Source organism: Halichondria panicea, chromosome 3, assembly GCF_963675165.1.
Source record: "Halichondria panicea chromosome 3, odHalPani1.1, whole genome shotgun sequence".
Lineage (NCBI taxonomy): Eukaryota > Metazoa > Porifera > Demospongiae > Suberitida > Halichondriidae > Halichondria > Halichondria panicea.
The window spans coordinates 5,446,288-5,457,695 of NC_087379.1; the positions used below are offsets into that span (position 1 = coordinate 5,446,288).

Sequence of the window (11,408 nt, forward strand, 5' to 3'; positions counted from 1 at the left end):
TGCAGGAAGTCAGCCTGGGAGATTATGTTACTCTCCTTGCCTTGCCCTATGCTGAGGACCTAGATCCAAGCCTCTCTTTCAAATGGAGGAAGAGAAATCCGAAAATTAAAGGGATAGAAAATGAATTGGAATTTAAGGCCTCGTCAAATGATCATTTCGAGGGCTTTATCAGTTGTGAGATCTCCAAGAACCAAAAGCATTTCTTTACCGTGTACCACTGCCTCAAAGAGAGTGTTGGTGAGAATAATGTTAGAGCTTGCATGTATGCAGATTGCGTGTACGTGTGTACTGTACCATCTATTTACAATTTTAATTGTTACAGAGGACACCTCCAGCTCTGAAACTGATCGGCTGTTTGCAGATGTGAAGGAACTGATCAAAGAGATACGCTCTGACTGGTACAGCCTGGCTAAAGAGCTGGACATTGACTATGCAACTAGGAATGTGAGACCTTAAGAATGTGTCCCTCCACCTTGAGTGTATTCTCCCAGTGTAGTCCTAATTATGTGTGTGCACTATTTAATTGACTGCTGCGGTTATTTGAATAGTGAGCATTTAAATAAGAATGAGGTATCTATAGCAATGCTGACTCTGTATATTTGATGTGGTCTTGTATGAAGTACCAACTTATTTAACAGATTACTATAGCAACGTAATGTTGAGGCCTTACTATAAGTATTTAATACTGTATGTACTAATACAGAGTCTTGAGAAGGACTATCGATGGATTGAGCCGTGCTTTGAGGCCATGCTGACACACTGGGTGAAGCGCTCCTCTCCTCCCCCCTCCTGGTCTGCCCTTGTTAGAGCACTAGAGTCTCCCGCCATTGCTCGTGGGGACATTGCAACAACCATTAAGGTTGGCAACTATCGACTATAATTGAAAGCTTTATTTTGTATAAATTGTTGCAGTACATGTTCTATCCTATACGTTATAAACGCAAGTAGCTAATATTTTATTTCTCTTTACAGACAAAAGCTACCAGCGACATCTCTCCTGATATTTGTCATCTCACTCACGGTGTGCTGCCATAACTTGTATATTGTATAGTATTACTGTATCAACCGTAAAATAGCTAATGCTTGCTCTTCATATCTGTCGTTCTATATTCCATTCCATTCCGCATTCCTCCTGTTACAACATGCCTTCCTCCTATTGTGTACTACCAGCCATATACAGTGTATTGTACATGTACTGAGTCTATTTGTTCACGTTACATGTATTTAGGTCTCCAGTGTGTGGGCGTATCATGCTCTAACCATTTCCTCTCTCCTGCAGATAACGCTGGCTACAGTGTGCTGGTGAGCTGCAGTGAGAAGATAGTCCAGTCACTCTCTGAGGACCCAAAGGCCTTGGCCCTCCACCTCCTGTCAGCTGGGCTCATCACTGTGTCCATTCTTGAGAAAACTAACGAGTTGAATGAGACCAAGAGAGAGAAGGCCACCAGACTGTACACTACCCTGCTGAGTGTGGTCAAACACCACCCCCACAAGTACCACGAGTTTGTCTCCACTCTCAGACTCAACCCACTACACACTGACTTGGTCACACAATTAGATAGTTTGTCAAAGACATGATTATAATACGCATGAGATTGTGTTGTGCATGCTTTTGCTTTAGTTTTATACTTCTTTTACTGTTTTTATATTACAATTTTTACTCTTAGCTTTTTGTGCTTTGAATCTACATCGTAAATAAAAAAATTTTGGTTGGAGTCTAATGAAGTCATCTGCATGCATGGGTCCAAATAGCTTAGCAGCTCCAACCCCAATACATAATTTATGTACTGCAATCCAAGGTTATACCTGGAAGCAACCATCAATTATTAATTGTTTTGTTATTGAAATAAAGTCGTCTGTACTATAGAACAAGCTGTTTCGGTGGAACTATATACAAGTCATGTATACCCTATATTTATAATTGTTATTATAAACATGCATGTATTCATGACAAGATACTATAAATTAATGGGTACCAAAAATGAACAAACACAAGATACTGTAATTTATAGTATCTATGCTAGCTTAAACTAGAGCACTAAAGTGCAAACCCTCGGCTGGTGACATGATTATAAAGAAACCAGAAGAGTGATATATATATAATGGTATAGATGGCAGAAGTAAAGTGTATCCAATAAGGAATGTAATTATAATTTATACATCTTGTACCACCCTGCTGCTGGCCGGGGCAACTCAAAGATCTTGTGAAACAACTAGCAACTCCAAGGAATATGCATGAAATTGCTATATAGATTCTAGTAAGTGTTCAAGCATTACCAATAAAATGGTAAACTTACAAAATAATTATTTCAATATAGATTAAGAAGGCAAGAATAGATCTTGAGGAAGGGAAAACAAAGTACGTGCGTGTTTTGGGTTACCATCAGGAACATGGACATACACATTGAATTGCTGCCTGTGATGGTGACTTGAGTGCTGTGCAAGCTGCCATAATTAAGAGAGGAGATGATGTAAACAGTATGGAAGTAAGCTGGTTTAATTTTGTGGTAGTCTCATGAATCAGCCGCCCTTCCACGGAGAGTCCGTCTGAACACTTTAGTCCAGAGGTCATTGCACAATGGAATGTTAATTGTCATTATGTTCAAAACTAATTATTTTCCAATGCATGCAAAGGTCAACCGCGAACGTTTGACTATAGCTAGCAGCTATGAATTTTTGTTTGGCTTGCTCCAAGAACGTTGCTAAAGGAAAAAAAAACGGGTCACACAGGAGCAGTGCAGTCAACTCAACTTATTATAGCTCCTTGACTGGCTAACAGTAGCCACAGTTAGGCTGACTAGCGCTATCTATAAATGCGTCCTATATATACATTATGTAGCAATCGTTATATGTATATATATAGCATAATAATTATATTATGTACACAACACATCTTCACTCTAGGTGCACTTGTGTAAATCTAAGGTCACATTGTCTGGTCTGCTGGTTTATGAGACATTTAGTCTGTTCTGCTGCTTACGAGTCCCTGGGGTTTTCCCTAGTCTTGGCCATGTATTGGTTACACTATAAATGTGCATGTGTGAAACTAACACCACATGTTGTGACATGTGTTAATTTATAATTTACCACTAGACTCTATAGCAGATCAGTGGGATGTCAGACTCTTAGTTATAGGCGGCTGCATGTGCTACATGCATGTACTGTTCACCTTTAATTGTTGCACATGATACCATGGAACAACGTTGTACACTTTTACCAGATCATCGATTCGACATCTGCATGTGTGTTTATTTTTCTATAGGGCCAGACGTTTTGTATTATATGATAGTCACTCCTTACCTATAGTATGCGTGTAACAGTCAGCAAGGTGACTTAGGACATACACCCCATAGGGTATACCAGTCAGTATAGTATAGAACAACAATATGGCAGTTGTGACAACAGAATCTATGTATATAATTATATTCACCACACATTCCAGTAGTCTCATGAATCAGCACCCTTGTCTTGAGGTCATTTCAATGTAATCAATTCCTGACCTTACGCCTGCGCATATTTGTTAATTGTACAAAGCGTCAAGCGCAGGCATCTCTCTTTCTGAAGAACGTGCTTCAATCTATTTTGTGTTTTGCCTGTGGTGCTAACTCTGTGCCCAACGACCCCTGCTTGGCTTGTTTATGCTTTCAGCTCAATCTGATTGAGCTGCTGGAATTCCAGCGTGTGCAACAGTATACATCAAGAGTGCTCAGATGGTCCTTTAAGTTCGGCTGATTTATGAGACTAACATTTCAGGTTTTCTATAATAAGTGAGAATGAACTACATAATTATAGGTTGAGAGTGCACCATGACTTATTGTAAAAGTAGATGCCACATTGTCTGCATGCATGGTAAGCATAATCATATGTCACGGGCAGTTTCAGTTCACTTGTTTGTGCAGCTGTGTCAGCCCGGGCCATGCACATGGGATTTAACCAGGGAAAAAACCCCAAGTCCCATGTTGCCATGCACGCACAGCTGCAAACATATCAACCATCTGAGTGAAAATGCCCTCACCTCTGCTTACCAGACAATGTGGCATCTACTACTATAATACCAGAGTCCCTGCATGGGTTCGCTGCATGGGTTCCATGTATAGATTTATAATACAGTCATCGCAACTCATTGATTTAAATTGTGTCGGGTGGTATTTATTGTATGCCTCTGCTGTTTTTCTTGTGTGCGATGGTGCATGTATATTTGTCGATATCAGTAAAAACACCCCGGTGAAGGTCACCAATTTGAGTGGTGAGCTTCACCATTTTTCTACTTCACCAGTGTAAAAGACTGAAATTGTTACCATTGCTCTTTTTTCACTACCTAAATAAATGGTGATCATCACCATTTTGTTTAACATTTTGTTGGTGAATTGTAACAGTGATACACAATAATGGTGATTATCACCTTAGTACCCAAGTACACATTGGTGTGGCAGGGTCCGGTATAAGGAATCAGACAGCTCACTTGGAGGGTGGTTAGGATCGAAGGCCTGCCTGCAGAACATTAACTCACAAAATTTGGGACCAAAATATGCTACAAATTAGTACAGTACTCAAATTTGTGAAAATGCCTTGACAACTACCATTATAAAGAACCAGACAGCCCAAACAAAGTTTATAGCAGTTGAAGGATGGTTAAGAGGGCCTACATGTAGAATAATAGCATACAAATCCAATGTATTAATGATTTAGGATCAGAACCATAGCCATCAGTCATTAAGCGACAAAAATATGCAGTCGTAAAAAGAGAACAGGAGCCACCCTTACTACGACCTTTCCCATTGCCCGCCAACTACAGGGCAGGGATAGCTCAAGGACTGAAGGATGGGAAGCTCTACGGATTTAAAAAGGCAAAACTAATGTCCAGTGTGGCGGATGCCATCTTTTCGCACAAGAGCAATCCAACAGGGGAAGAATTAAGACACGTGGCACAAGAAATGGCAAAAAAATGGCCATTTTTAGCAATGGCTAATGCAGATTATGTAAGTTGAAATCGTGTAATCGAATACCGTTTATCAGTGTAAATCTTATAGGAATACATTGCAAGGGAGCTACGGCTCAAAATAGAATATAAAAGAAAATACCACAAAAGAGGAAGTGGCCACTCAAGGTCTGGAATAAAGAAAAAAAGAGCTTTCCCACATGCCAGAAGTCGTTACCTTCCACAGGCGAAGATAAACATGCGTTTACACGCCACCTCCATAGACTTGCACAGGAGTATAAACACGGCAAGCCGACGAACAGAGAAGTATATAATTATAATAATTATTATATTTAATATGCTCCCATTGTATACAGTACAGTCCTTATAGGTCAACGGCCTGTAAATGTTAAATCCCGCCTGATTGTATGCTATGCACAGACATTACTGTGAAAAGAAAAAACTAGCTGCAGGTCACAGACGATCTTATGACTAGAACATATTCGTTCAGGAGAGCGGATATAATGAGTAAGAGCTCCCCAACGCTGCAATCAGTCCTAAGCACATATCCTCCCCTAAAGAATGCTGACGAGGTACTGGTACTTCCTTGATGATACACACCATAATATGTAACATTGAATTCAGATAGTCAAAGAGTGTGAACGGGCTGTCAGTGCTCAGATACAGGAACACTACACAAGAACATGGGAGAAAATATGCCCCAAAATCCTGAACATCGCGAAATATGACACAGACAAACATTTGCAAACTGAGTTGGCCAGATACGATGTAAGCTACGCTACAGGTGAGAAAGATTGTTTGCTAAATTGCTCTTTCCTTGTCCACATTTTATTCTTATACAGCTGAGGGTAACAGTATCCTGGAAATATGGTGCTTGTATTATATGCTTTGCGACGTGCGTTACAAGGCAACCCATGAAAGATTGCTAATACTAGCCAAGGTTCAACTACTATACTGTATAGCGCGAATTTTTAAAAGGGCTTTGATTTCGATGATTTCGTGGGTTAGCAATTTTACACGAAAATTAAGTCCACAAAAATTGTTCTTTTATTATAATTATCTGCTAGGTGTGGCTTCCGGTAAGCAATTGTGCAACAAAATGCTTTTAGAGGCCATTCCACGAAATATAAATTTTCGCGCTATACTGTACGTGTATACTATAACTCTAAAAAAAAACTTGTAAGAATTGGGGAATTGATTATAGGCTTATGTGAGATATATAAGTCCCTGCAATAAAAACATACTGTGAACGATACGAAACTTATCTTTGCTTGCAGGATGGTGAAACACTGAAGGATGTTCCATTCCCACAGCCATGCCTTTGGGTTGCCAGCAGCAATATTCTAGGGAGGATAAATGAAGTTGATCTGGTGATTGAAAAAGAAAAAATTGCAACAATACCTGCAAAGAAAGCACTTTTGGTCCTCTTGAGCACCTTCTACGCCTTCAATATGGAGTACACTGAAGGGTGTTCTAAGTTTTACACCGCACTGGAGATCATTTTTCTTGGCTCAAAGAGAGATCCATCGAAGATTAAAGTAAATAGGCTTTTGGTAGCACTTGGTGTGTATAACTAAAACTCTTGAACGCTTTATTTTACTAGCATTAACTAAAACTCTACCAACTTAACAACTAACTAGATCTAGCTATAAATTATTGCAATTATTTTACCATGTGCTCTTGTTCCTGCTTCATCAGCATTAAGTTAGAGGAGATGTTGAAGTTACTTCTTATGAAAGAAAACCAAAATCCTAAAATAGCTCTAAAATTTTACTTTGTAGTGTACTGAACATTATTAGTTTGCTCCATAAGGGTTGTTTTCCTAGGCCCTGTCACATATCATTATATCACTGTATTTTTAGCCAACTGCTGAAGATTTTACAGTATATCCCTTTACCGTTCAGCCGCACACAATCTGGAAAATCTGGAACACTTTAGTTTGCATCTGAGCCCAACCCACCAAATTAGCTTGATGTTATCTCCGCCCCAAAAATGAAGTGGCTAATGCTTGTAGAGATGGGCGTGGGTCAATGGCTGTGCACAAACTAACCATCGATTTTATGCCTTGCTGCTGCCTCGATGGAAGTATGTGTGGCCTTTATAAAAGCTGCACTCTGGTCAACTAAGCTGCTTAGCAAGCATGTAGACTATTGTAGAGCTTGTGTCCACTTGTGAAGTGCCTGTGTACACAAATGGCTTGCTGCTTCCTCTTCGAAAATATTCTATGGCTACCAAGATAGTCCAGAGGTCTACCAATGGATACTACTCAGTCCTACATGCTGTATAGCTTGTTTTAAACCTTTTTTTTTAAGTGTCCTAATTGAACAGCTCAGCAGAACATCAAAGGATAATCGCATTCATGATACTATCCAATCTGCCACAGAATCCAATATCATCATAGATTGAAGAGTTAGACTCTTCAATCTATGATATCATGCAACATTCACAAGTTGATAGCACGCTCCCTCCCAGATTGTTGTTGTAAAAATTACAACATTTTGACCGGTAAAGGGATAATCTTTACAACAATGGGTACGGATCGTCGCCCACCCTCTGCCACGCCCACTGGGTTGTTTTTCATGACTGACACTTGTAGCTTAGTAATATTTCATGTTTAGTTGCAAAATAATGAGAGAAAAAACACTTGAAAACGACATGTACACAATTAATATTTATTAGCACGTTCACACCTAGTCTAGTTTACTACATCTATGTCCAATAATAGCATGTTCATGGCAGATCCTGATGGTACAGTTGGGGCAAGCCATTGCTGTGTGCTTTTGCTCCTTGCTGGGTATCCTGTCTTGCACACATATTTGACATCTACCTCTGCTCAGTCCCACTCTGCTGACACTCACACGGATGTCCTGTGAGGGAGGATTACCAAGGTTGAGACCACTATACACATCAAACGTACATAGATACCCACAACAAGAACAAGAGCAGCACCACACCTTGAAACCTAGCTTTACAGGCTTTCTGGGCATATGAATTTTACCCCCTTTTCTACCCTTGTACTTAATCATCATTTCATCTACGGAAAGCTCTTGGCTAGGATGATATTTGGCCAAGTAGTTTGTACTGAGCGTTTCCAAAACTATATGTATCTTGCTTGTTATCTTTTTGCTATCAACTATGCATGTATTGTCGTCACAATGGAGATAGCGCCGCAAGGATTTAAATCTATTGAAAGGCATGGTGTCCTTAACAGCCTGTACTCCTAAGAGCCGATCTGTGGACCAGTAGTCAGTATACTCGGGGAGCCTATGAATACCCATCTCCAGTATTATGCCAATAAATACCCAGATCTCGTCTCTATGAGTACCCTTCCAACTTTTAGCTCCACACTGTGTGGCATACGGGTTTGTTTGCTCGGCTATGTGCTCACACAGCTATCTGGCCACAATAGTTTCACAAAGTCTATGAACGCAGTGTTACAGGGGTCAACTTTATCTGCAGCACCAACTACACCCTTGAACTCGGGATATTTCCCAGTGGACTTAGCTTTTCGTAATCCATCCTGTCTTGCCAGCTTCCTTCGTTTCGGAGTTGGAGCCATACCATCCACCAGCTTGTCTCCTCCTCCTCCTCCGTCTTCTGTGTCCTCGTCGTCACTCGCGTCTACATGACAGAAAGAAATAGCAACTGTCAAGCCCACACACACACACACACACACACACACACACACACACACACACACACACACACACACACACACACACACACACACACACACACACACGCGAAACGGGAGGAGCCTAATACACCACAGGGACTATGAACATCATTATAGGAGCGCTGCGACCACATAATAGCGCTATGAATATCATTAAGTGCTGGGGGGGGCAGTACAGTACAGCAGAGGAAAAGGCTCGTCCACATATAAAGCAGTGTGGAAGGAGCCTAATTAACCACAGGACAACTATGAATACCATTATGGGAGCGCTCCGACCACATAATAGCGCTATGAATATCATTAAGTGCTGGGGGGTGGGGGGGGACAGTACAGTACAGCAGAGCTCGTCCAGATATAAAGCAGTGTGGGAGGAGCCTAATTAACCACAGGACAACTATGAATACCATTATGGGAGCGCTCCAACCACATAATAGCGCTATGAATACCATTAAGTGCTAGGGGGGGGGACAGTACAGTACAGCAGAGCTCGTCCACATATAAAGCAGTGTGGGAGGAGCCTAATTAACCACAGGACAACTATGAATACCATTATGGGAGCGCTCCAACCACATAATAGTGCTATGAATATCATTAAGTGCTGGGGTGGTGGGCAGTACAGTACAGCAGAGGAAAAGGCTCGTCCACTTCAAAGCAGTGTGGGAGGAGCCTAATTAACCACAGGACAACTATGAATACCATTATGGGAGCGCTCCAACCACATAATAGTGCTATGAATATCATTAAGTGCTGGGGGGGCAGTACAGTACAGTAGAGTACAGCACAGCAGAGGAAAAAAGGCACAAGAAAAAAGGCTCATCCACATCGAAGGCCGCTCCCATAGAGTCTAATAAACCACAAGGACTATGAATATAATTATAGGAGAGCTTAGGAGCACTATTAATGGCTGGGGGTACAGTACAGTATGGAGCAGAGGAAAAAAGGCTGCAATAAACCACACGAACCTTAATTAAGGACTACGAATACCATTAGGCAAGTAAGCAAAAAAGCGACCGTAGAGAAGGACAGTGTGTTAGGTACACACTTCAGTAGGCAGCATGTGGTAATAGGCAGCATGTGGTAATGACTTTTCTACAGCAAACCAGTTACCTGAAATATCTGTCTCAAAACAGTCATCACTGCAGTCATGGTGTTCGCCTCCAACTTTTAATTACTTCCGGAAGCGGGGGCGTAGCTTCATTGCATACTCCACTAACCGTAGTAGCTAAATGATCTTTGACCTTGGTGCGTTACTGCCGGGATATTCGCTCACACATGGCATTCTAAGTACATCTATCCATCCATCCACTATCAGTATGTCTATTTTGAGCATGTCAACAGTGGTGGGAGGTGGGACAGGGGGTATTATCAGTTATCTTAGGGGTAAAGGACTGCTTGCAACTACCTGCGACTGTACAAGGTAGGTATCTTATATTATAATAAGGGATATCCATAATAAGCATAATTATAATAAAAGGAAAAATAGGTGTGATCAAAATAATAAACAAAAATAGGTGTGCTATTCCAATGATCGAGCGGCGAAGGTCTTCATCAGGCTCGGATGGTGTCTGTTGGTCCTGCCCACAATGTAAGACCACCAGGAGCATCAGACACCTCAGTTTCTTCTCTAAGAGTAGGATTACTCTCCAACAGTGGTTGGTAGCCATTTTGTGGTGGTCCAGAGAATACCCTGTGACAGACATGGCAATGGAGGCTGAGGTGAGACCATCCACGGGGTGTGATATATACCAATGGCTCAGAGAGGTATGCTCAGCAAAGCTGATCGCAACTGTTATCCGTCTTGGAGGAGCTGGTGTTATTGTTCAGATCGATGAAAGTCTGTTCCGACACAAACCTAAGGTAAAATTGTGCTCACAATAATATTGTAAACACTTAAACACAATAGGGTGGACGGGGTAGGCGACCCAGGAGTGACTTGTGGGTGTTTGGGTTGGCTGACACGTCAACAACCCCTGCCACTGGCTTTGTCCAGTTAGTGGCAGATAGAAGAGCAGTCACACTCTTGCCTATAATACAGGCACATGTTCAACCAGGCACAGTGATACATTCCGACTGTTGGGCCGCTTACAATAATGTAGCATCGTTGCCAAATGTTGGATCCCATGGCACCGTCAACCACAGTATTGAGTTTGTGAACAGCGTCACAGGGGTACACACACAAAACATTGAGAGCTATTGGAATAGAATTAAGATCAAGCTGAAGAGGATGCGGGGGGTGACAGAACAACAGTTGCCATCATACCTTGACGAGTTCATGTGGAGAGAGCGACTGTCAACCCCTCAATCGAAACAAGCTGCCTTTACCCAAGTAATGGCTGACATCGCCACAGTATCCAGTCTAAGCCAAAATCATCTATCTGTCCATCCATCAATCATGATTGTATTATTCACTCGATTAATTAACTCTTCATTGTTTTCATCCATCCAGGAACATCAGTATCATATCACTTTCCCTTGTTTTCACATCCAGAAACATCACACACAGTATCATCCCAGTTTTGGATCAGTTTATCCATCCAGTATCATCTGTTTTCTTCAGCCAGTATCATTAATTTTTTTCTACAAATAAGGGTAGGTCAAAGGTCACTTAGCTACTACGGTTAGTAGAGTATGCAATGAAGCTACGCCCCCGCTTCCGGAAGCAATTAAAAGTTGGAGGCGAACACCGTTACTGATCCTTGAACGCTGGGTCGCCTCCTGGTATTGGGGCGTGACCGGAAACTGGTAAGTATCGTACCACTTCAATTAACTATCTATCACCACAGCCTCGATCCC

The 11,408-nt window shown here is 41.5% G+C and overlaps 2 protein-coding genes and 3 long non-coding RNA genes across 5 annotated transcripts in view; 4 read left to right on the forward strand and 1 right to left on the reverse strand.

Moving 5' to 3' along the window:
* LOC135333670 (uncharacterized) overlaps window positions 1–11,408 on the forward strand; it is a 99,154-nt gene that overhangs the window by 48,529 nt on the left and 39,217 nt on the right. The gene's annotated exons all lie outside the window — the stretch shown is intronic.
* Window positions 1–11,408, forward strand: part of LOC135333045 (serine-rich adhesin for platelets-like) — a 60,901-nt gene that overhangs the window by 18,478 nt on the left and 31,015 nt on the right. The window contains exons 14-17 of the mRNA XM_064527978.1: window positions 6–237; window positions 323–444; window positions 704–859; window positions 973–1,021. Coding sequence (XP_064384048.1) covers window positions 6–237; window positions 323–444; window positions 704–859; window positions 973–1,021 — 559 coding nt within the window. The remainder of the gene's footprint in view (window positions 1–5; window positions 238–322; window positions 445–703; window positions 860–972; window positions 1,022–11,408) is intronic.
* On the forward strand, window positions 5,423–6,492 carry LOC135334260 (uncharacterized). The gene is made up of 3 exons (XR_010394226.1): window positions 5,423–5,511; window positions 5,564–5,879; window positions 6,217–6,492. It is a non-coding gene; the product is annotated as an uncharacterized LOC135334260 (long non-coding RNA).
* LOC135334261 (uncharacterized) lies at window positions 7,530–9,866 on the reverse strand. Its single transcript, XR_010394227.1, has 2 exons — window positions 9,723–9,866; window positions 7,530–8,560 (listed from the first exon to the last, which is right to left on the reverse strand). It is a non-coding gene; the product is annotated as an uncharacterized LOC135334261 (long non-coding RNA).
* On the forward strand, window positions 10,331–11,202 carry LOC135334262 (uncharacterized). Its single transcript, XR_010394228.1, has 2 exons — window positions 10,331–10,472; window positions 10,519–11,202. It is a non-coding gene; the product is annotated as an uncharacterized LOC135334262 (long non-coding RNA).